The 25854-nt window shown below is 39.4% G+C and overlaps 1 protein-coding gene across 1 annotated transcript; it reads left to right on the top strand.

Moving 5' to 3' along the window:
- Nucleotides 1-2650: 2650 nt before the first annotated feature.
- pik3r3b (phosphoinositide-3-kinase, regulatory subunit 3b (gamma)) lies at nucleotides 2651-22524 on the top strand. Its single transcript, XM_042513277.1, is given in 10 exon segments — nucleotides 2651-3132; nucleotides 13843-13978; nucleotides 14780-14834; nucleotides 14836-14879; nucleotides 15252-15432; nucleotides 17132-17257; nucleotides 17912-18231; nucleotides 19041-19115; nucleotides 20168-20338; nucleotides 21422-22524. Coding segments are annotated over 10 exon segments (1422 nt in total). The 5' UTR covers nucleotides 2651-3017; the 3' UTR covers nucleotides 21621-22524.
- The last annotated feature ends 3330 nt before the right edge of the window (nucleotides 22525-25854 follow it).

Genomic DNA, 25854 nt, shown 5'->3' on the forward strand with positions numbered 1-25854 from the left:
ATCCCCTAAGCTTATGTTTAAGCTTCCATATTATTTACTGTAACTGTACTTACCTCACTGTAGGCGGCTTGGTCCACGTTAAAAATGGCACTGTTGCCTCCACTGGAGTTAAACAAGTCCACTGAACAAACAAACTATAGCTGCAAACACGTCGCTGCATCGGAGAATTACACTATGATCAAAGCAGGTTCATTTTTCACTGTTTTTGAAACATGTACATTTTTATGAAAGCTCATTTCAGTATCTTGCAATAGTTTATTAAATGTGTCAAAGGATTGTCTCTGGATGAGGGTAGGGCTGAGGGACACTACAGCAGGGACACTCAAGTTGCTTTGTTTTGGGGCCCCTTTTGCAAGACGACAGGAGGCCAGGGGCCAGTCGCAGCAGCCCCATACATGTTCACTGGATTTTAGCACATTTCTAGGATTTTAGGACATTCTAGGATTATAGGACATTTCTAGGATTTTAGAATATTTGGAAGATTTTAGGATATTTCTGGGATTTTAGGAAGTTTCTAGGATTTTAGGATGTTTTTTGGGATTTAAGGATGTTTCAAGGATTTTAGGACGTATCTCAGCTTCAAGGATGTTTATAGAATTTATGTATACAAAGTACAAAAACAATTCCTGGTGTGAATCGCTGTTGCTTTTATTATGAATTAGAAATAGTTGAGCTGCCACCTAGCACCCTATTGAGGGCCAGATCTGGCCCGTGGGCTGTAAGTTCAATATCACTACACTAAAGCAAAACAACAGAGGGTGACATGGGTGTGTAAACTCAGCATTGCAGTCTATAGGACACAATCTGTAATCTTAAAGACATTGTAGTCTGTCACATTGAATGCCTTTTCTACTTTACATTGATACTGACCATTTTCCAAACCACTGTAGTCATTTGGGTTTTGAATGTGCTTTTCCTACCTTTCAGATGGCCATTGTTTGACTTCATTTCACTACCATATGAAAATCATCTTGAAACTTGCTTAATTTGTGTATTCCACCACTGTTGTCACTTTGCATGCTAATGCAGCTGAAAGAGTAGATTCATTTGGGAAGTCTCCACTCCATTACCATTCAAAGATAACTTTTCAAATACACGAGGTTAGCATTATTTTATATTTTCTTATTGTCATCAAGTCCAGTTGGTTACTATTGACCGACTCAAAAAGGTATTTGCCTAATTTCAAAAAATCACCAAAATCAGCTTACTGTTTGTGTAGAGTGGATCTGAATCTGACTGTTTTAGCAAACATCTCTCAGACATTAGGAAGTATTGCATCTGATGGGGACTATTTTCAGCTGTGGATTAATCAACATTTGGTGCTCTAGTTGAGTGATACTCATATAATGATCTGCGGGACAAATCTAGGCTCCCAACCATTTTCTAATTCACAATAAAAATAAAGTGACTCACACTGGGATTTGTTTTTGTGTTTTTAGTATACATAAGGTGCCAGTGTGCATAAAGCAGCATCAAAATAGAGCTTGTTTATCGAAAACAGTGCCAGTTGAGAATCCCCCGCAACCCCTGACATCATAAAATCCTAGAAATGTCCTAAAATCCTGTCTTAAAATCCAAGAAAATGTTCTTAAATTCTAGAAATGTCCTTAAATACTAAAATGTCTTATCATCCTAGAAATGTCTAAAAATCCCAGAAGCATCCTTAACATTTAGAAATGTCTTAAACTCCAAGAAATACCCCAAAGCCCTAGACATGTCCTAAAGTCCTAGAAACATCTTAGACATGTCCTAGAATCCTAGAAATGTCTAGAAACATCCTAACATCTTAGAAATGTCATAAAATCCTAGAAACGTCCTTAAATCCGAGAAACATCTTCAAACCATAGTAATGTCCTAAAATCCTAAAAACATGTATATGGCTGCTGCGACTGGCCTCTGGCCTCCTCTCATTTTGCAAAAGTGGCCCCTAAGCAAAGCAAACTGAGTATCTCTGCTATAGTCTGGGTGTTTGGAGCAGCAGAATGATGTATGTGGGATTAAGTCTAAATAAGCTTCAGTGTGTGTTCATAGTGGTGACAGAACATGTCACCCAGTGCAACAGTGTGGCTCATGCATGTGTTTAATAGTTTGTGGACAACAGTGGAGCTCTAAAGCACAGAAAAAGAGGATCTATCAAGCTTTGGATACTCTCAAAATACTTGTTAGCTCCTTATGTTGCGTGTTATATCATATCCTATGACATAACGGCCAGCAGTTTGTAGTGACATACAGCCAGTCAGTAGGAAGGTGAGAATATCACTGGAAAACCGCAGAATTTGTAAATTGCTCTTCAGGGGCTGAAGTAATTTCCCTATGGCTTGAAAATTCAGCTTCTGAGTTTGCGCACAGAGGCTCAGTCAGCGGTGGGCTGGGGAAAGAAAGGGTCCAATGAAGGGGTGATGTAGTATTATAATAAAACGGGGAGAGTGGTGGAACAAAATATTGCAGACTTGTATTAGATAACATTTATATTTAGTAAGAGCCTGTTAATATCCATTACAGCAAAGTTGTATTTGTATTTAGTTTTGGTGTGTCATCGTTAGGTAAATTATTTTTGCTCCCCTGTAATCCGCAGCAGAGTGGTTTGTCCCAGCTCTTGTCAGCTTCTGCCAGCCTCCTCTATTCAGTGCTCTTCTTAAAATGAAGCTAGCAAGCCGACGGCCCCCGCGGAGGAGAAGGAGACGGGACTGAAATGTAGAGCTGGCATCTACTTTCCCACCGTTTAAAGGACGCTTTTATATACATATACCCACCTAGAGGGCCTTCATGAAGAGCCCCGAGTTATTAACACTATTATTATGTCGGAGGGAGCAGTCGCAGCCCGGTGCTTGCTGTACACAGTTCGTCTATTTATTCCAGTCTGAAGCAGGAATTCAGATACAAGACTTCCGAGTAGATAGAAAGATTAACTAATCGTTTTAATACGCCGATTTCTTCTTGTCACCCGTTCGCATTTTTGTACTCCTTTATTTTCCTTTTTGTGGAGAAAGATTGTAAGGTCAAGCCACACGGAAGCAATGTATAACACAGTTTGGACAGCGGAAAAAGCCGGCGAGGAAGGGGACTGGAGGGACGTGATGATGCCCTACTCCACGGAGCTGATATTTTATCTGGAAATGGACCAACCGCCAGGTAAGCAGGCCCGTGACAGCGCGAGCTAATGTCGGACATGGAAGTTTGGCTAGCCGGAGAGGAGAGGCGGTGTTGGTTTTGGTCTGAAAAAATTGGTGGAAAGTTTCAAAGCGTGTTGTTCAACCCCCCCGGCGGTCCTTAACATTTGGGTCGTCTTTCTCAAGGGATTTCACGTACGTCTGCTCGTCTACGGTGATAATTTTTGGCAGTGTTTCAATATTGTGTCGAAAGCAGTTTAGCATAATCCCTTTTTTGTGAAAGCTAATTTGATTTTTTTTTGCTGAGCAATTTAGCGACATTTTGTCCTTAAATTCGCCTGTAAAAACAGTTTCTGGCACAAATGACAACTCTTTAAGCTAACTGTAAAAAGTGTTTTTTGATCTCCGGTGCAACCACTGTAGTAAAAAATATTAATTTGTACCTTTAAATGCTTATTTAACGCCTCGACACAGTAGCTGCAGCTCTGCACGCCTGCACTCGCAGACTCAATTTGGAGACAATAGTCTGTGCAGTCTGCACACAGAAGCAGCCGAAATCCTCCTCTGACCATCTGCTTTTAATGTGATGTGATAAATGACTGACAAAGATGGCAGACATGGCAGCCAAAATAATTTTTGGACTAAAATGCCAAAATCACAAGTAGGGTTCGTTGTAGACAAAGCTGCTTATTGAAACTCTATTTTTTTTTTTTAAACCTGCACATTTTTAGGTGTTATTACTCCACAAAGTCTTAAAGAAACAGCTCCACTCCCGAAATTAGCTCTGCCCTGTACGGCGAAAGGAGGGGGGGCGACGACACAGAGAGGGACCGGGGTAATGAACAAAACCGGGAATAAAAGGTCCCGAGCATTTCATAATCATAACATCCCTCACTGATACGCATGTATACGTCTTTGTGCCCCTTTCTAGCCAACTGTCATTCCGACTTGAATATGTTTCTTTCATTCATTCCTTCATTCATTCATTCCTCGGCGTTTGTGCCCGTGTCATTTGACTCCCACCCCCCTCTTTTCTCTCCCCGGTGCGCTGAATGGATCATGGCGCAGATGTGGGACGTTGTGTTGTTTCCAGGAGGCGCTGTTGAATGCAGTTTGCCCGGTAGCTCTGTCCCTTTTTCCCTCCTTTCACTTCACCCATTTATCTATTGAAATGCACTGTATATTCTGCAGCCACCATGAAGTGCAGTATTATGTCTTATCTTTGGCATGTTACAGAGATAATGCAAAACAAAATCCCCTTAGGTTAGGACGCTTTATCAAAGTAATTATTCAAACCTTTCAGCCTCAGTGATTTGAACTTTGTCGGGGGTGTATTTTCACTCGAAGTGAAGTTTGCGTCTGCAAGTAGGAGGAATATCATGTCAGCTGCACGCACAGCTACATTTTCCAGTTGCATCCTTAAGAGCAGCACTGATTCTTTAACCCTTTGGCTGTTTCTTTCAAATTCACGGGAAGAATGTAACAAGTAATATAAAAAGAGCCAAAAAATGAGCAAGAGATTATTAAAAAGTGAGAAGAAAAATACATTAAATTAAGACAAAAAACAGAAAGAAAAGAAAATGACATCAAAGCTAAAAAAAAAAAACCCTATGATATATATATATATATATATATATATATATATATATATATATATATATATATATATATATATATATATATATATATATAGATATATAATTTTATGTTATTTTTTTCTGTAGCACAATTCAAATATACAGTCAAGAGAATTCTAAATATAGTTTTCTGGATGTATTTACCTCTTTTTTTATGATATCACCATCCCCAGCTAATTTTTTAGTTCTTGTTACATTTTTACAAATTTTTTGTAATTTACGTGATACTTCTTGCCAGGTTGCTCATGCTTTGTCCTCTGTTTTGAAAGAAATCAATTTTCTCAGGTTTCAGAGGTCTAAATGCTAGTAAAAGGCTGCTGAATGCAGTAGGAGAAAGCTGTTGTCAATCAAGGTGTTAAAGGGTTAATTTGAGGTACTTTGAAGTCCAATTGAAGTGGACTGGTGCAATATCTCCACATTCCTCTTTCAGCTCATTTAAAGTTAACTCCTCCTTTTTTTCCCCCCTCTGAGAGAGGGATCGATTCTCTCTCTCTCTCTCTCTCTGTCCGGCGTTTTTTCCCTCTTTGTCTCTCCATGTGACAATCATTGTGTTGGAGCTACAGTAGAGTGAATGGACAGTGCTCCTTAACTCATTGTGTCGGGGATGTGAAAGCAGCACACTTGCTCTTTGCTCGTTGCTGCAAGTGCACTTAACTGCTGCTGGACCTTGGCTTATATGGCACCCAGAGCCCATTCATTCATTTGCGCATATTCACGCATATATGGGGTCATTGTCAAGGCTAAAAAAGAGTAAGGATGAAATCCAAACTCTAATATTTTATGCTGTGCTGCTGTTTTATGTCAGGGGTTGTGAGCATTTTGTCCTTATTAAATGTTTTGCAGTCAGCAAAGGCAGGTATAAAAAGCTGCATTGTGGACTTCTGGAAAATCAAGATTGATTCTAGCTTTTTGACAATGCACATTGACTTTTTCTGTAGCTCATACGTGCAGTCTGTTGTACACTGATGTGTAGGTCTTTTTGGTGCGTATGTCTCACCGCTTTTGCCCGAATTAGCTCTTCCTGTCATCCTCTCTGCATCTTTTTGTTCTGCACATATTTAACCGACTCTCAGCTTGTCTGTGCCTCAGCAGAGTGTGTGTCTTTGTCTTCACAAAACTGATATGCAATCTAAAGAGTGTCGGAGACAGGAGAAAGAGGCAGAGATATTGTGACAGAGAGGCAGAAATGAGAGGTAAGTGTGAGAGAGAGAGCAGCGGAGGAGAGGAGGGCTGACAAAGGGTTGAGGAGAGAAGTGAGGAGACGTTAGGAGAATAGAAGACGAGCGTCCCGCAGATGTTTCATTAGAATATTTATTACACTGGAATTGAAACGTGAAAGCCTCTGTGACAGTTATAGCCTGTGTGTCTGTGTGTGTGCAAAGGCAAGTGTGTGTGTTGCCTTTGTGTGCAGGGTGATTAGCACAGGTGGAGTGCCACTGCCCCCCCCGGGGGGGCAAAGCCTGCGTTTCCACTGGTGACTGTGTGTATACACACATGCATGTGTGGATGTGGAGTGCACAATGACTCTTGTCTTTCTATGGAAAATTTTGCATGTCTTTGCTCATTTGCAGTAAATCCCATGTGCTGCACATTACCACTCAGTTCTCATCCCAGGTAGTTCTTATTCATCTTTCCAGCATGAAAACTAACTTGCAAAGGCAGTAGAACAGAAACAGTTGAACTGCCTTTTCCTAGGAGAGTCAACAAATAATTGCTTGTTAGTGTTCATGATCAGTTGTGGTCAGTGGTAATATTGTCATGATGGGATGATTTGGAGCAAAATGACAGGAGATAATTATTTTGTCACTGCATTGAGCATCAATTTAAATATTTGCCATATGCAGTATATAATGGAAAAACATTACCATTAATATTGTGATCTGTCAGCCAGCTTTACATTGGTCCAGAATAAGGAGCAGATTATAATAGATTTTTCTGCATGACTGCACTCACCTGCAGAGGGCAAATTACACTGGAGAAACTGATTTTTCAGATATGGCAAGTACAAGTGGTCTAAGGAATCCTTTTGAGATATATTGTGGTTAATGGTGGTTTTCCTGACTTTTGAAATTTTACACACATTTCAAGAGTTTCAAAACTTTAATTTTGTCAGTATAAAAAAAGTCCATCAAAATAAGTTAAAAAAATTATTTATAATTATGATTTTTTTTGTTTTTTATCTTGCCTTTTTTTTTTCTTTATTTTTTTACAAATTTTCAGGTAATTTTCTTGTACTTTTTGCTATTCTCTTTATAATTTTTGGGTCTTTTCTTCATTCCTTGCCTCAATGCCTCCCTTCCACATTTTTGAAAGAAATCAAGCCAATTTTCTCAAGTTTTTAAAGAGCCAAAGATGCAAAACTAGCAGTATAGACATGCAGTTGTATGTTGATATATGCCAGTAGCTGAGTGCGTCTGGGTCATCGTATCAAAGCCTCTTTACATCCAGAACGTAATCATCATCTGCAGGATTGGATTGACATGTGGCCCATAAGAGACAACTGTTTGCTGTCCATATGTGTCACTGAGTGATAAAGGGGCTTTTATCAGGATCATAATCTGAACGTAAACGAAATATCACATCGTCCAAAACTATCATAGAATACACGTTACTGGACTGGTTGAATGTGTCCGGCTGTGTGCTCATATTTTGTTGCAGTAGCTTGTAGTTGGAAAATATACTTAACATTATTTGGTAGCGGCTTCTCAACTCTCTGAAACCTGAGAAAACTGTCTTGATTTCTTTCAAAAATATGGGAAGACAGCAATGGGCAGTGAGAGAAGAAATCATCCAATAGTTAGCAAGAAATTAGTAAAAAGTACTCAAAAATAACCATAAAATTATTTGGGATTTTTTTTTTAAAAGAGAGAGAAAAAATGTAAAAAAACAATATTTAAAAAAAAAAAAAAAAAAAGTGAAAATAAACAAGACTTAAAAAGGTGCTTTAAAATGTATAATTTAAATATATGTAATTATGATCATTATAAATTTCCAATGTTTTTAAAGTAAATCGAACCAATTTGCTTTTGGTTCAAAGAGGTTATTAAGGGCTATTTTTTTCTGTTTTTGTATTTATTTAAATTGAACATAAAACTTAAGGTTTTGGGCTGTGTGTCAGACAAAAACTTAGACTTTTGCAGACAACACCTTGGATTTTGAAGAGCTCATTTCACAGTTTTTTTTTCCACATTTATGGACTAATCGAGTCTTTATAAAGCTATAATCATATCGAACCATTATTTGCAGAGTTAACTATTGTATTATATTGTAGATAACCCTCAGTTATGTGTTTAGAGCATAGACTGAAGTGACCAAAGTAAAGTATTAATGGGTGAATAAATGAGTCTGTTAAATACACATTCAGTTGCCAGTGGCTCTGCGTTCTATAGGACGACCTGTTGATTTAGGGCTGGATGCTGCACCGTTGTGTGTGTGAGCATGTGGTACCCCAGAAGGAACTGATATACCACAGGATAACTCCACCCCCCTCCTTTCTTTCTTTCTTTCTTTCTTTGCTGAGGCACGCCCCCTGTGCTGCCTCCTGATTGGCCGAGGGGGCGGGCCTCCGTGCGGGGATTAGTTAGCGCATTGTCTGTCTTTTAGGATCAGCCTTGCTTTGCTCTTTTCTTCAGTCTGACTGAGCAGGGAGCAGGAGGAGGAGGTGGCGGCGGAGGAGGAGGTAGAGGAGGAGAGAGAGAGAGAGAGTAACAGAAAGAGTGAGAGAAAGAGAAAGAGAAGGAGGGAGGAAACAGCTGAGAGACGAGTGACAGCATGCAGCTAACGGAGAGTACGATGATGTTAGAAGACGGTAAGAGATGGATTTGAGCTTTTGGTGCATTTTTTATTCGTTTTTTTGTTGTGCCTTTGTGTGTCGTAGCGTTCCTTACTTTTCCACTTCCAACTAGTGTACATTTTGTTTGCATTCTTTTACTAATTGCAGACTATTTCTTATTTTTCTAGTCTTTTACATCGTTGCCTCTTCTTTGATTCTTTTACTGCACAAAGTCGAGAGTTTTCAGTGTATGTGTGCATTTTTCTTCATTCTGTTGCTTAGTGTGCTTTTGTAACATTTTCGGGAATTAATTCTGCAATAGTCGATCCACAGAAAGTTACTTATTAAGCAAAAAATACCAAACTCTTACAGATGTCAGCCTCTCAAATGTGATGATTTGCATTTTCTCTCAGTTTTTAAAGCTTGTTATTTTAACATTTTTTCACTAGTTGGTTCTACAAAAATTGAAATTTGAAAGTGGTGCACTGGGCTCTGGGAAATCTTTGGCTTCCACTATTTTCATAATGTATTAAAAAAACCGTTGCCCATGTTTGGACTCAGATTATAAAACTTAAGTCTTGCAATCTAAAGCATCTCCATGTGTGCGAGGTCCGTGTGTGTGCTTTGTGAGCCGTGACGCTGAAACACACCCACATACTGTAGATGCTCACACACACACACACACACACGTGCGCGCCACCTGCAGCTCCATACTTTGTCTAGATGTAAAGTTGTGGAGACTGAACAGACTGAGGAGCGGATTTCTTTGGACAATGAATTTATGCTCCCATGCTTTTGAGTTCTGCAGTGTGTGCAGTAATTTCTCTGGTGTGTGTGCGTATGTAAACTCTTGTTGCAGTTATGCTCTTTGTTAACTGTCACTGCTGTGCCACTGATCAGCTGTGTGTGCACATGCATGATTTTCAAAGCTTACCGTTTTGGGTGACCAAGGCTTGCATTAATTCTTTGTGGATTTGTCAAGTGTGAGTGTTTATCGTGTGGGTCAGTCCGTGCTGACAGTCATTGTTCGGGAGAGCTGTGGGTTTCTTTCTGCATGTGTGATGACAGGTGATATCGCTGTGTGTGTGTGTGTGTGTGTGTGTGTGTGTGTGTGTGTGTGTGTGTGTGTGTGTGTGTGTGGCTCAGTGCTGCTCCTTTGTCTGCTGAGGGGGAGGGTGAAGAGAGGGAGGCTGCGCTGACGATCGCCTTTGTTCACCGTCCCTCTTGTTCTCCTGTAGAATTTTATGCAGTTGTGATGGATTTCTTTTTACAGATTTAAAACACTACAGTTGTGGTTTATGAATGTTTTTTATATTTTATAACACTTTCAGATTGTGTTCTTTTTGGTGGGATGGTTGTCATTAGTGAGTTTGACTTGTTTTATGCAGGATAGGCGATTAAAAGAGTGTACTTATCACAACAGTGTGTTGGAGGGTTTAACTCTGTACATGCTGCACTGCTCCCCGACTCTGTTGGGTTTCATTCTTCAACTGTCCAATGGACCTTTGCAACAAAGGACTGTGTGTGTGTGTGTGTGTGTGTGTGTGTGTGTGTGTGTGTGTGCGCGCGCACACATGTTTTGGTCCTGTTCATTGTCCTGTTGTGTCTCATAGTAGTGCTAAAACAAGAAGTTAGTAGCAAAAAGTGATGACAGTTTCTATGATGCCAAGATTTTAAGCACAATCATTTATCAGATGATATGAACTTGTTTTCTTTTTTTTTTACTATTTTTTTTGGGGGGGGGGTCTATTTAATATTTTACAGACTAATCAGTCAAGCCAAAAAGATATTTGGTGAATTGTGGGGAACCACCTATTGTCCTTTATGATACTGTCCTTTGTGTTTTTCTTCGTACTTCTACACTGAGAACAACACACACACACACACACACACGCGCACACACACACACACACACACACACACACAGTACATTGTGTGTCAGTTATGTTGGAATAGTTGGATCAATGCTTTTCTAGGTGACTTAAAAAAATTGGTTTTGCTGAAAATTTTAAATTGTGCAAAAGTTTTTTATTTGTAATGAACTGGTTCCCACTCTGTCTAAACTTGGAAGTGCACATGGACATGTGTGTGAACGAAACAGAGAAAGTCCTTTAAAGTGCTTGACAGAGGGGAACAGTGCCGCTGCAAAATGACAGCTTTGGCTGAAGTAACTGACAAACTGAATGCCGTGGTGACGTGAAAGAGGAGGAGAGGAGAGGAGAGAGAGAGAGAGAGAGAGAGAGGAGAGAGAGGTCAGGGTGAGGGAGAGAAAAAGTGAGGACAGCGGGGTTGAAGGAGAACAAAGGGAACAGAAGAGGAAGAGGAGCTGCTACTGTGTTACTACATTCCTCTGAACTGAAATCCATCTGCTCCGTGCGTGTGTGTGTGTGCGTGTGTGTGTGTGTGGTGTGTGCGTGTGTGTGCGTGTGTGTGTTTGCAGCAATTATTGTTTATCTGCAGTCCAACCTCTTGGTGAGGTCTTCTCAGCATGTACTGAGCAAAAGATCCGAGGCTGTTTACAGATACCATAATTAATTACTTTTTGTCAATACAGACTGTGTATTTCACTGCTTGTAACACACAGTATCCTGTGATGTCCAGTCTTACCAATTAAAAGACGGCAGGTGTTGGTGGTCAGGTAACAAAAGAAGATGAGTTACAGTTTAGTTCCTTTGTATGGAAGTTTAAATCATAAAAAAAGACACCAGACATCTTAATAATGTAATTTTGACAAAATAACACACCACACAATAGCTGGGGAAGAAGACAATGAGCAACAAAAGAAGAAATGATCAAAAATATGTACGAAATAAAAAAAAAAGTACAAGAAAATTACCAGAAAGTTTTTTTTGTTTTTTTTAAAGTTTAATAAAGTAAATGACCTCGAAAAGTGCTTTTAAAACTAAATTTAAATATGTAATTCTGATAATAATAAATATAGCTTTTATCTATTTTTTTCCATAGACCCCTTTCCTCGTCTTTTAGAAGAATAATCTACTTATTTCTTAGAATTTGTGAAACATTTTTTGCCAAGTTGCTTATTTCGGTTTTAACCATGTTTTTGAAAGAAAGGGGTTCAAAGGTTTACATACGTGCGAAAGGTATCTAAAAGCAGCAGAAGAAAAATGACACCACTCCAGGTTTCAAAGGGTTAATTTCCAAACCCAAGCTAAAAATAGAGGGAATATTGGACTCATTGCATTCACCTGGTTGACAGAAACATGATTCTTAATGATAGTAGATGATAATGTTGACTGCTGGCTGATTTTTTTTTTCTTCACAACTGTAACTTGTTTTTATTTTGTTATACAAGACTTGATTATATGTCAGACTGTACTAAGCTAGTTTTGCTGCCACCAAGTGGCCAAAAAAGTATTGATACAAATGCTACTATAGAAATATCTCGATTTTATGCAGTGGATATAATAGGACGTAGTAACACAGTAGCTGTGAGTGAAGTAATACATTACTATTGTCTGGGACAGTGAGTATTGATCATGTTATTGCACCTACACAGAGATCATATAGGGTCATCATCTCTCCAGCCTTATTCAGCGCTCCCTGTGCATTGTGGAATTCCCCTGTCTGTTTCTGTCATCCATGTGTGCGTGCCGTCTGGTAATTTGTGTGGCCAGAATTTTCCAGGACGCTCCAGCTGAAGGAGAACGCTGCTCCGGTGGCTTTGCAGGGTACATTCATCAGCGGACTTTCCCTCTTTTAAAGGACACTGTCCACATCAGTCCTCTATGTGCTTAAAGTGTGTGTGTGTGTGTTTGTGTGCGCACATGCGCATAAACTGATTTGTGATGTAGGAGCTCTCCAGTAATTACACTGCTGTTCCTTAAACTGCATCCAGATGTGCCTAGAGACTTGTAAACCTGGTGTGTGTGTGTGTGTGTGTGTGTGTGTGTGTGTGTGTGTGTGTGTGTGTGTGTGTGTGTGTGTGTGTGTGTGTGTGTGTGTGTGTGTTTGTATTGTGGGTCATTTTCAGGCTAGCTCTGTTTGGCACAAAGCATGGCAGCAAACACATGAGCTTCTGTTTGTTCGGTTGTTAGCGTTCAGGCTGAATTTCCCTTCAGTTCTGCCTTCCGTTCTAATTATTATTAACATTAACTTCATCCAAAGTTAAAGGTGCAGTCTATGATTTAAATGTTAACACATCCAAAAAAAATAAAAGATCCATCACTCCAAAGTTCACTGACAGGTCATTTTTTAGACATTCCTGTTATTTCTGCTTTAATTTTGGTTCTGATAGCAATAGCAAACTGTTTTTATACATTACTTTGAAAAATATTTACTTTTCTGCAAACTTTTTTTCTCATTTAGCAAAAGACGCTGAACTCTCCAAATGTTAAATGATGTCTAAACGCAAGCAGCTGCTCAAGAACTTTGCCTAAATCAAATAAAATCTAAACCTGGCAGAATTGTGTATTTTAATCTGGAACTGGCACAGGACAATGTGCATTTCTGGTTTTGTGGATTGCTTGATTGCTCCATAAAATCAATGAACATTAAAGTAAACTGAGCCAATAAGCCTTATTTTGTTAAAAATGAAGGGTATCGGTCATAGATGTGATCCAGTGTTCTAACATTATCTGCTTTGATAACAACCAGAGGAGATTAACGGGAGGTTTACCCGTCAGCAGCTCAGTGGGAGGATGGGTTCAAAGATGGGAGAAACTCTGTGAAAACAAGAGTTATGGCAGTCTTAACAAACTTCCTTCTCCCTCCTCAGGACCTGAAATCTCTTACAGGCAGCCGATAACTTTACACTTTGCTTTAAAACTACTGTGTGTGTGTGTGTGTGTGTGTGTGTGTGTGTGTGAGTGTGTGTGTGTGTGTGTGTGTGTGTGTGTGTGTGTGTGTGTGTGTGTGTGTCCTTGTGTGTTGTTTTTGACACAGAATAATTAATGTGGTGATGTATGGGCTGTATTTGTCATGCCACTGTTTGCCTGTGTGATTAATAACAATACGGTCGCCAACTGCACCGCTGCAGCATTTATGTGGAGAAATAAATACAGCTTCTGTTATCATTTGCATATGAAGTATGTGTACATGTTGGGGGATGGATGGAAAAAAAAACCTCTAGCTTTTTCTGCTGTAATTGTCTGTATAGGTGGTTGCACAAAGCAACATTTATCAAGTTTCTAGAGTTTTAACTTGAGTATTGTAACGGTGCTTCACTTCCTCTCCATCTGCAATAATGGATAGATTGTTGACCATATTTTCTTTACTGTTTTCTACAGCAAAGTTCATGTTACATAGTGCATGTCCACCAACTCTTTCAATACTAACATGTAGTGTTTTTCTGTCCTCCCTCCAGCTCTTCCTCCGAAGCCAGCGAAGCCGCAGCAGCCCTCATCAGTCGGTGTGGGAGGGGGCAGCAGTAACGGCACCAAGGATGGAGGAGCAGGAGGCTCACTGCAGGAGGCTGAGTGGTACTGGGGCGACATATCCAGGTAACACAAGCACAACACACACGCTGTGTGAACGATTCTGTGTTTTTTGGGGACGACACTGATATTGGAGAGTGAAAAATTCAGATATTGATATATGTAAATCCAAGTTTTCAGTGCAATTATCCCTCAGAGGTGGTTATCAAATGCTTGTGATAAAGATAAGTAATGATGGCAGAATTATGTAGTTTAACAATAAACTTTATTGACAAAAATGACGCTGCAATGCACTGAAACAGATTATTTTCAGCATCTTTTTCTGCATTATATTCTGTTAAAAATAATCTTTTGAGATCATGCATATTGGAAAACATACAAACTTACACCGATGAGCACTACATGAGCAGCAGAGAAAAGAACAACATTGTGACAAACTAAAATCTTTTTTTTGTAAAATCTGTAAAACTGATGAGTGTTAACTGTTGAGGCTTTTGTTGCTCCCTTACCTTCGTAATAGTAGGTTAGCTTTCAGCCACAATTCACACGTGCTCAGATGATAACCACACCTACAGAGCAGACAGCCAGTCTGTCACCTTTAACACACACAGACACACACACACACACACACACTCACACACACACACTCACACTCACACGCTCAGAGCAGAGCTGCTGTTAGCTGGGACCAGTCCGTCCAGTCCCTTTCTACATCATTTAATTGATGCTTTGTTTACTTTGAGGTGTGTGGCTGCAGGGAAAGCCCTCATCGCCTGCCATTGATAATTGAAGGCAGACTTTTTCAAATCAACACCATCTGTACACAAATCACTTAACCAACTCTGCTCTTTTTTGTTCCACCTTCAGGGAGGAGGTGAATGATAAGCTCAGAGACATGCCCGATGGGACCTTCCTGGTTCGGGGACGCTTCCACCAAGATGCAGGGTGACTACACACTCACACTGAGGTAAAGTTTGTATCAGTCATGAATGAGTGTGTTTAAAACCACAGGGGATTCATGGAGGCTGGGGGGAGTCGTAGATTACTTCTTGTGCTCCACTTTTATGCAGCCATCCCTCTAGTTAACTACAGATTGACGGAAATTGTGTGAGAAGCGTTTTGCCTACGCAGCATCCTGGTAAATTGGAGCAAATCGCCCACTGCCCTGGAAATGAAGTGCTTGAGGGGGAACTGAGCCTGAACTAGAAGCTGTTAAAGTGTGAATATTAAAGGGAATTCATCTGTTGTTGAGATGCATTTCCAGTATTTTTCACTATGAAGGTTTGAATATAGAGTCTATGTGTTCACCTTCTGGCCCATTTTTCTTTTTGGTGTTCAGGAAAGGGGGCAACAACAAGCTGATAAAGATCTACCATCGGGACGGGAAGTATGGCTTCTCCGACCCCCTGACCTTCAGCTCAGTTGTGGAGCTCATCAGCCACTACAGACACGAGTCTCTGGCTCAGTACAACACCAAGCTGGACGTCAAACTCATGTACCCCATCTCCCGCTTCCAGCAGGTCAGCACACAATAACAAACATACAGTATTCACACCTGCACAGACCCTGTCAACTAGGTACACATTGTTTTTTTATTGACTTTCAAAGGAAAATGCATGCTTGGTCTTACCTTAACCCTTTGAAACCTGAGCAAATGTGCTTGATGTCTTTTAAAAACACAAAACAAACTTATAAATATATTACCTGAAATTTAACAATAATAAAAAAGGGAAAATAAATCGAAAACAAACAAGTATATAGAAAAAAAAATATTGTTTTCTGGACATTTCTCCCTATTTATTTAAATTTATTAACTTAAAAAACTCAGTAAATAGTTAAGTTACAAATAAATTACCTGAAATGTTGCAATCAAAAGAAAAAATATATAAACCAAAAATATTGTTTTCTGGACATTTCTCCCTATTTATTTAAATTTATTAACTTAAAAAACTCAGTAAATAGTTAAGTTACAAATAAATTACCTGAAATGTTGCAATCAAAAGAAAAAAAGGTAGAATAAATTAAAAATAAACAATTCTATAGAAAAGTTTTATTATTATTATAAATTGTTATTTTTCTGTTTCTTAAAATTTATTAACTTCTAATAATTTCTCTTTGTTTTTTAACTTATTTTCTGGTTATTTTCTTGTCAGCTTTTCCTAAATTCTTGCACTTTGTGGGACATTTCTTACTTAGTTACTCAGTGCCCGTTTAGCAGTGTTCATTTGTTTGTTCAGGTTTCAAAGGTTTAAATGCATGTGAAAACCATTTAAATTCAGCACAAGAACACTGATGTCAAGACAGGTTTCAAAGGGTTAATCTAGCATTACTGTACATACACAAGAACTTGTTGATGTGAGCAAATCCCAGTATAGTTTTATACAGGGAGGTGTAATGTGTAGCTGTTTACATACCTCTGACCATACTGCAGTTTACGCACACCAGCAATTTTGAAATGCACTGGATGACTTTAAAAGACAGTTCAGGTGCATTCACTTTCATTTACTCTTCCAAGAAGTGGTTTAGAATATTTGATCAAACTGCATTTGTTTAAAACCTGTCTGGTAGCTTATGTTGGACTCATTTGCAAAGCTGTGTCCTCTGGTGTCTGCACATGTGCTGGTCTCTGGTCACACAAACAGGATTTAAACCAATACAGAAACAGCTACAACAATAAGACTGCAAAAGGATGCAAAAGTACAGATTTTTCTTACAAACCTTCTTCTACCTTTGAAACACCCCTCGTACTAGTTTCTTCTTTACCCCCCACCCCCTGCGCACCCGGTGGCTCGTGCTGGGTGTTTCCTCTCCAAACTGCAGCAGCAGCAACATCTCCGCTTGCTGAAATATTGCCCCGTTTGCCGGCCCCCGTGCCACACTCCCTAAATAATTGCACACATCCTCGTTGTCAAAGGGCCGTTGTTGCATTTATTCCCTTTCCTCCCTCGCTCCGCTTGTTTGCCAGGCGAGTCATTGCTCAGAGCGATGCAACATCTCCGAGTGCGCACACCTTGCCATGCTCCGAGGGCATTGTGGGTGGTTAATTAACGAGCCTGTTCGGGAGTCGCCCTCGCTAAGCAGAAACGGGGGCAAAGGGAGCAAACACACACTTTTTTCCTGCGTACCTAATTACAAATTCATTCTTTCACGTCTCGCACTCATGCATGCAGCCTTTGACTTTTTCTTCTACCTTTTTTGGGTGTTTGGGTGATCCTTCAGGACCAGCTGGTAAAAGAGGATAATATCGATGCTGTTGGGAAGAAGCTGCAGGAATACCACAATCAGTACCAGGAGAAGAGCAAAGAGTACGACAGACTGTATGAAGAATACACCAAGACGTCACAGGTACACATGAACTTACTTTTTAAAAGTGATGCAATTGTTTATTTTTATTGATATTATTATTGAGACTCTGTAACATTCAGAGTAATTATCGCTACCACTGTCAATACTTTTCTTTTTTTATTTGCTGAAGAGACAAGGCCACAATACAGAACTGTTTTTACTGTCATTTTCAGTCATGTATTTCGTGATTACAAAATAAATTACTGTATTTTAATTTAAAGTATTTTATTGGAAAAATCTTTGCATCAGTAGTTTTAATGATGTATGGTTAGACAATTAGAGCTCATGGCAGGACATTAAACAGGTTGTAATGTGATTTCTACTATCCATTTTATATTGCTGGGAAATCCCATTTCTCACCCAAGCAACTGTATTATTCATGTTTCTTGCCAAAAACAAAATAATACACTTAAACACATCACGATGAGGTTTTATTAACCTTTGCCTAATAGATATTTTACTGAGCTGAACTTGAACACATCACAATGAAACTATATGCAACCTCGTTTATTCCCACTTGGATTTCAACATTGGATTACTATTTTTAACGGGGCTTTGTTAAAAGTTTTGGTGTGCTAATCATCTTCAACTCCATTTGCAGCTGCTGGAGCAGAAATCTCCTGTCCTCCCACTTACTTCCTCTTCTCCCCACAGGAGATCCAGATGAAGCGAACGGCCATCGAAGCCTTCAACGAGACCATCAAGATCTTCGAGGAGCAGTGCCACACGCAGGAGCGCTACAGCAAGGACTACATTGAGCGCTTCCGGCGTGAGGGTAACGACAAGGAGATCGAGAGGATCATGATGAACTACGAGAAGCTCAAGTCTCGGCTCGGGGAGATCCACGACAGCAAAGTGCGGCTGGAGCAGGACCTGAAGACGCAAGCCATGGACAACCGGGAGACGGACAAAAAGATGAACAGCCTGAAGCCCGACCTCATACAGCTCCGCAAGATCAGGGACCAGTATCTAGTGTGAGTACACAAGACATGATTATTAGCACAGCAGGCATTCAGACATTGGTTGAACTCTTGTTCAGTTCAGGTCTCCAGACACACGTTGACTCATTATGGTCAGCCATGTGAGTCTGAAAGGGGAAGAATTTTTCAAGCTAACTTGGTAATCCAGCTCTCACGCTGTCCTCAGAAAAGGTACATAGTGCATGAAAACGTTATCTAAGCTGTTAAGCTGTTGGCTCTCACCAACTGATTTTTCTGAATTTTCTGTCACACCATCATTTGGGATGCTGAAGTTAAATTTGAATCGTTTTTGAATCTTAAATGTTTGAAAAACACCTGGCAGTTAGGGTAACAAAAAGTATTTGAAATTAGTCATGGTTAAGTTTTAAAGCTTAGTCCCTTACAATGTGTTGGAACCCTGGTGGTAAATCAAGCCACCTAATCACACAAGATAATTATATATATATATTTTTAATAGCACAGTATTTCATCCCATCACCCAGAGCACACTAAATTCCTAAGGCCCAAAAAACAGATGTTCTTTGACTGTCATGCTGCTCAATTAGAAACTTGTGTTTCCTGTTACTGAAGATTCAGCCAGAGACTTCCTACTGTATTTCCAGGAATGAGTCATAACATAATTTAAGCAGAGCTGGCCTAATTCTCTAAGGACATTTGTTGGAAGCTCACTAATTTGATTTCTGTCCAGTCTCATGTTTGTTTACTGCATCATAAACAATACTGTAAATGAACTGAGCCTTTTAAACTGTTCCTAGTAGTAATGTCCTCTCTCTCTCTCTCTCTCTCTCTCTCTCTCTCTCTAGCTGGCTCAATCACAAAGGAGTTCGTCAAAAACGGATTAACGACTGGCTGGGTATCAAGAACGAGAACACTGATGAGTGAGTTTTTTTTCTTTCCTCTGCCTTTCAGCCACAAACCATTATAGATGTGTTTAAAAATTCATACTATAGTTTGCTGACAAAAATATGACACAAAAGTCATACCAATATGTTGAAATTTTATAAAAAAAAAGTCATAGTATACTACCTCACTCAAAATATTGAATTTAAGATACTTTATTAAAAAATTTAACTGTAGACTGACAGCTTGATGTCTGACACAAACATATTGGGAAGGCGTTGACAGACCAATGGAAAAACATTATTAATTCATTAACATTAATACATAAACAACTGAGATGTTGATGAGACATATGATAAAAAAGTCATACTGTAGTATGTCATCCAAAATATCATCAAAAAAGTTATACTATGAAGTCCAAAATATTATAAGTCATAGTATATAGCATGTTGACCAAAAAATTCATACTAATATGTTGCTGAAAATAAAAGTCATAATATATAGAATGGAAATTGAAAGCCAGCTAACCACTGTAGGGTCTACATGCAAACTAACATTAGCTACTGGATTATTTGCTATTAGCCTGCAAGCTAACTGTATGGATAATCTGAAGACTGCTTGCTTCAAAATTCATAGATCGCATAATCATGTATATTTGAACCAAGCAATCTTCATGCAATCTTCTGTCACACATAATGCAGCATAGATTCTTATAAATGCATGAAAATGATTACACTTTACTTAATATAAGCAACAAAATATTATAATGAAGCATAAATCGCAATAAATGCGTGTAATAGCACTCCTTACTACAGTTGATTGTTGATGTGTGAATAAGTGAGTATGGATATTTATAATGCATTATAAGCCCCAGCAATCAACCTCTAGTGCATAAAAAGTCAAGAGCATCCATAAGACCTTTGTCACTTATTATTCATCATAAGTCACAATGTAATGGTTTATGACTGCTGATATAGTGCATTAGCATTTCATACTGCATTATAGATGTGGTCTTCTTAGAAAGTGTTACCAATTTGTCCTCATGTTCACTATGTGTCTCTTGTATGTGTAACTGTATGTGTGGGTGCAGAGGCTACTTTGTGAGCGAGGAGGATGAAAACTTGCCTCACTATGATGAGAAGAGCTGGTTTGTCGGGGACCTGAACAGGACACAGGCGGAGGAGCTGCTAATCGGGAAGCCGGACGGAGCGTTCCTCATCCGAGAAAGCAGCAAAAAGGGCTGCTACGCCTGCTCTGTAAAGTAAGTTCAGACAAGACTTGATGTTAGTAATGTGCAGCAGAAGTGCCAAAACATTTTCCATCTTACATGAAACTTGATATTCTTCATAGGAGTGTGTCATATTTTGTGTTCCTGTCTCCTGTCATGGAATGAACATACACTTACTGTGATGTCTTACTGGCAAATGCAGACATAAAATACAACACTTTTCAAAATGTACATATTTACTGGGCAAAAATATGGCAATAACTTTAACCTAGTTACATGTTAAACATGCCATATTTACTCTTATGTTCTAAATTTTTAACACTTGTATATGGCAAATGAGCTTTTTGGAGTAGCTAAAGTCACATAATTACAGTGTCGCTGGCCTGCCATTAAAGCTGGAATTTGTAGATACCAATAATACACCAATGTTATCGAGTATCCCTACTAATCCTTTGAAACCTGGATTGATCACTTTTCTTGTGCTGCTTTCAGAGGTCTTTCACAAGTATTTAAACATTAAGCAAACTGCTTTGTTTCCCATTTTAAAAAAATGGGTGAAAAAGGCAATGAGAAACTACTAACAAGTGTTCATCAAATTGCAAGAAATGTGATTAAAAATACTAATTCTATAACATATTTCTTAATATGTAATTAGGATAATAGATTTTCCAAAGCTTTAAAAATGTTTTTCTAAATCTACCCATCTTTCAGGTTTGATTTTTACTCTTTTTTTGATGAAAAAAGAAGCCAAATAGGTTCCAAAGGGTCAAATGGCAACTGCTTGACTGTAAAAGGAATTAAAGACTCAATACATTATGCAAACTAAATTGGAAGTGAACCAATTAAACAGTCTGTCATTTGGTAATAATTGCATGGATAATGCAAAGTCTTTTCCAGGAACTATCTAATGAGCACAGCAGTTTTTTTCTATGAATTTCTAGAACAAAGACAGTTTTAGGGAATAATCTGAAACTGGTTGAACAGCGGCTTAAAAAGTATCTGCATAAGTTTGACTGGAGGCAGATGATTGTGTTTACCTATAGGAAATGGCTCCTGAATTATTTTTAAATTCCCGACTCGCCAGCCTGACTGAACCTGTCCTCTGTGTGCCCTCAGTGTCGAAGGCGAAGTGAAGCACTGCGTCATCTACAGCACACCGCGCGGCTTCGGCTTTGCTGAGCCCTACAACCTGTACAGCAGCCTGAAGGACCTGGTGCTCCACTACCACCAGACCTCCCTGGTGCAGCACAACGACTCGCTCAATGTGCGCCTCGCATACCCCGTCTACGCACAGATGCCCTCCGGACGCAGATGAACCCCACCCACCCGACCGCACACCCCTACATAGACAACAAACCAACCCCCTCCTGGGGAAGGGAGAACGGAGCGAGTGAAGGAGGAGAGAGGGGGGATTGGTTGAAATACAGAGCAACGCTAACACCAGACGCGATAAAGATAGAAACAAATTAAACACTTGCTGCAACACACACGTCAGCCACCTTGGAGTTATATATTTTTACAAGAACAATTTCGGAGGGCATTCTTTCTAAAGACTGCTTGATTTGCACAAGGAAGTTTTAAATGTTTGTGAATGTGAAAAAAAAATAAGCGACTGAAGGAAGAAAGGAAGGAAGGAAACGAAGTAGGAGACTTCAGAGTTTCAGGTTGACCCCCGCTGCTACCTAAACTCCAGCTCAGACTTATTACCAGTAACTCAAAAACCACGCAAATGACGACGAAGATGACAAGAAAACATTCCCATTTTGAATTTTTTTTTTTCAGTTTTTTTTTTTCACCTCAGATGATTATATTTCAACCTCTCTGTTTGTTTCTGAAGTCGTTTTCATGTTTCTTTTTGTTTCTCATAGCTTTGTGGTAAATGCAAGAGGAGATGATATCGAGTGTCTGTTCTGTCCCTCTCTGTACGAAAAGCATAAATAATGTAGCATAAACGAGACAACGGACACTTGTTTAATGAAGTGTTCCTCCATGTAGACTGCTGCTGAAGGGTTAAGGGGGAGGGTGGGGCACTAGCGACACGTACAGTTTTTGTAGTCTTAAAAGAAGGACGAAAGGCTTGCTTTTATACTAACTGTAGAGGGGTTTTTGTATTATTTTTGCTTTGCTGGAACATAATTTTTGTCTTTTTTTTGCCAATGTGTAAATGGCAATGTCACAGAACAGAACCAGAGACCAAAGTTGGTGTGGAGATGGGAGGGGGAGGGCAAAGAGTCAGTTAGTGTTTCTTAGTTTTGTTCTTTTTGTGAATGGAGAAAGAAATGAAGAGCAGCAAACGAATGGTGTGTTCGAGACCACACATAAAACCGAGTTTCAGGCCATGTGCTTGTGCACCAAATAGCCTTTTTTGAAAAAGAACCAAATGGTACGTAAACAGAAACACCAGGACCTTCTGTAAATACAGATGGCCTAGTAAGAAGCACTTAGTCCCATGTGTCACCTCAGCACTCTGTACCTTAAGCCCATTTTCCACTGCACGAAAAATCTGCTAATAATTGGCTTTTTAATGTCGTCGGAAAGGTTACAGTCGGCGAAGGCACGGGAATTTATCGGCTGCAGGTCCAATTAGCATTGATGGAGACACAACAATTGGGTGAACACGCCAATTTTACCCCTGAACAGGCGAGATGCAATGACTTTTCTGTGATTCACTCACTCAGCACTCCCTATAGAAGTTAAAGGTGAAAAGTCCAAAATAAAGCTAAAAACATATCACTTTTTCAGCCAATGGAGGAAAAAAAGGCAGCTAAGAGGATACTTTAAAGGTTTTGTCTTGGGTTTCTGCTTTTTTTTTCTTATGTAATTGACAAAAAATAGCAATTTGAAGACATGGCATTTGGCTTTTATACATTTTTCATTATTTTCTGACATTCTATAAACTAAAGAGAACTAGATAATTGTAATAGCTCAAGTGAATACTTAATTGTTTTCTTCAATTTTCCTATTTGGTATTTTTCTGATGCCTCTCATGTCGACTTCTTACCGCCACTTGAAGGGTAAAGCAGTTCATAAAAATATGATTATTTAACTCTTGTATAGGGAGCACTGTGTGACCAAATCCCAATGTAACGTACAGAGTGCTGAAGTCAGAAATGTTGTAACACTTATACCAGACAAGAAAAGGTTTCAGTTTCACCAAACTTATCCTTATAAAAGCATAAAAGAGAGCAAGTCTGACCAGAGAACCTGAAACCCATTTTATGTGTGGTTAAACTAAAAAAGAGTGAGATTCATGAATATATGCTAACGACTGTGGGTTAAAAACGGGGACTGTTTTGTGTTGTTTGTTACAAAACCTTCAGAAATCATAAGCTTTCATTAAAAAGAAAAGTTTTATGTGTAACGCAGCGAGCAGGCAGACGGAGGCGATGTCCCGAGCTAAAGACGTAGGCTTTAGAAGAAAAATACTGAAAACTTGAAAGAACGTGCAATCTAGCGTTGTGTTAATATAGTTCAGCAGTCAAGCAGAGAGACGCACTAAGGTCTGAGAGATAATCAAAGTGCACAGTGAAGCTTTTTGGAGTGAAATTCAATTTTGTTTGTCGATTCCTATTTTATTTTTGTTAAATTTGTCCTTTTTTTTTAAAACTCAGAACTTTTTGCCGGTGCTTGACTTTATAACCAGTGGAAGCATTTTCTGTCAAAGACTAAAGAAAGCATCACACAATAAAAGAGATCTTCAAAAACTGAAGAGAAAAACCATAACAAGTTGCATTTTATTCTTCCTAGGAAATTGAAACAAATCTGTATAACTGATTGGCTGTTGATTGGAAGTTAAAGCTCACCTATTGGCTGATTCTTCAAGGAGCCACGTGAGATGATTGGAGTCAGCGTTGTGTCTCGGGGTGACCCTGGTGTCCCCAGACAGTCATCCCACTGCTGCTGTCTAGTCTAAGAATGAAAAGGAAAGGGGGGGTTATGGCAAACAAAGGCAGCTGTTCTTAATTCACCGCACTTGCTAATTTGTTTTGTTTTATTTTTGTTTTTTTACAGGATAACATTTGTGAGGGCATCTACCAAAAAGCTCTTCTAAAAGACGCTGGTTACAAAGTCAGACAAAGCACCCTCCCCCTCTTTGTTGTCTGCAGTGTTTTTCACAGTGTGATAAGCCAGCATCAGAGTGTATGGGTCAGACACACACACACACACACACACAAGCGCGTCTGAAGCAGTGTATCAGGTTGTAGGAAGAGGGCCATTGTTTGAAAAGCAGCAGCAGAGTCATTGTGAGTGAATGCTACAACCTTGGTTGTACCCACCATGTGTTTATCTAAACCCCTGTCTCGATGTCCTCCTCACACCCTACAGTGTGCAAACCCCTTACGGTATCACCGTTATCTGCCCCCACACACAAAACGCCCCTGCTACAGTCTGCTCACATTAGGTAGATGAGCTGTGGGAGGTGAGGTTTGTGGACCTGAAAGCCATTGATAGTGAGCGCTCTCTCCAGTTTGAGTGTCCTAAAGCCTGCAGTGCTTAATCCAATTTGGCCTGTTCACAGATTTCTATTCAGCGGTGTTGATCCTAAAATGACATTAAATTGCTCCATTCAATTTCTGAAAATTTGTCCCAAAGAAAATGCAAATTTCTGTCAACACAAATATTCCCTACAAGGCGTAACAAGATCAAAGAGCACCAGTACATCATGGTTCAATGTTACTGTTCTGTAATCCTACATTGTCGTGTATTTACAGAAGCAAAATTGGCAATGACAGTGTCTCTTTGAAAATAAATTACAAAAATCTGTTGGCTAAAGAAGAGGTTTACATAATGCCAGTGGAAACATTTCCACCTCAGCCAAGTCTAAAAACATTTTGGTGATACCATTTCAGATTGATTTCCACTTTGCTCTCCTCAATGCCAGAGAACAATGCGCAAAAAAATGTGGATAGAAACAAGCTATACTCACTGTGATTTCCAGGCCTGCTGTGTTGCAGCACCCATGCTAAGATGAGGTCGGAGCAGACATGGCCTGCCAGTTCCTAATAACAAAAAGTAAACGAAGTTACATAATGAACAAAGCTGTGTAAAAGCAAATTGTTAATATGAATTGTTCATGCAGCTGTAGAAATCAAATCAGTCGTTTTGCTGGTGAGGACAGGCCAAATGAGATCGAGCTTTGAGCACCCAGTGGTCTCTCTCTACCACCCCCTCAAACTAAAGCTAAAGCAGGTGACAGTGCTGACACAGCTGGACGCAACAGCTGCAGCATAGAGGATGTGGTGACATGTTGGCTGTGTCCTATTTCAGGGGCCACTTTTGAATTCAGCTGAGAAATATGCCTATTTTTCTTCCAATTTAGACACCCTCTAATTAGTAGATATCACAATTTAATTTTGCTTTTGCTTTCTTTATTTGTTGCTCTGACAAATTTTTCTCCTACTTTTCTTTGTATTGTCGAGGACCCCAACATTAACCTAAACGGTCTGCAGTTTTGCAACCACTTTCCTTTCGCACAAAGTGTGGCTACAAGTTTTACCCAATGTTTCAGAGTAAATACATTTTAGCCCTTTCACAGATATCCAACTCAG

The sequence above is a fragment of the Plectropomus leopardus genome, chromosome 3 (genome assembly GCF_008729295.1).
Source record: "Plectropomus leopardus isolate mb chromosome 3, YSFRI_Pleo_2.0, whole genome shotgun sequence".
In the NCBI taxonomy this organism is placed as follows: domain Eukaryota; kingdom Metazoa; phylum Chordata; class Actinopteri; order Perciformes; family Serranidae; genus Plectropomus; species Plectropomus leopardus.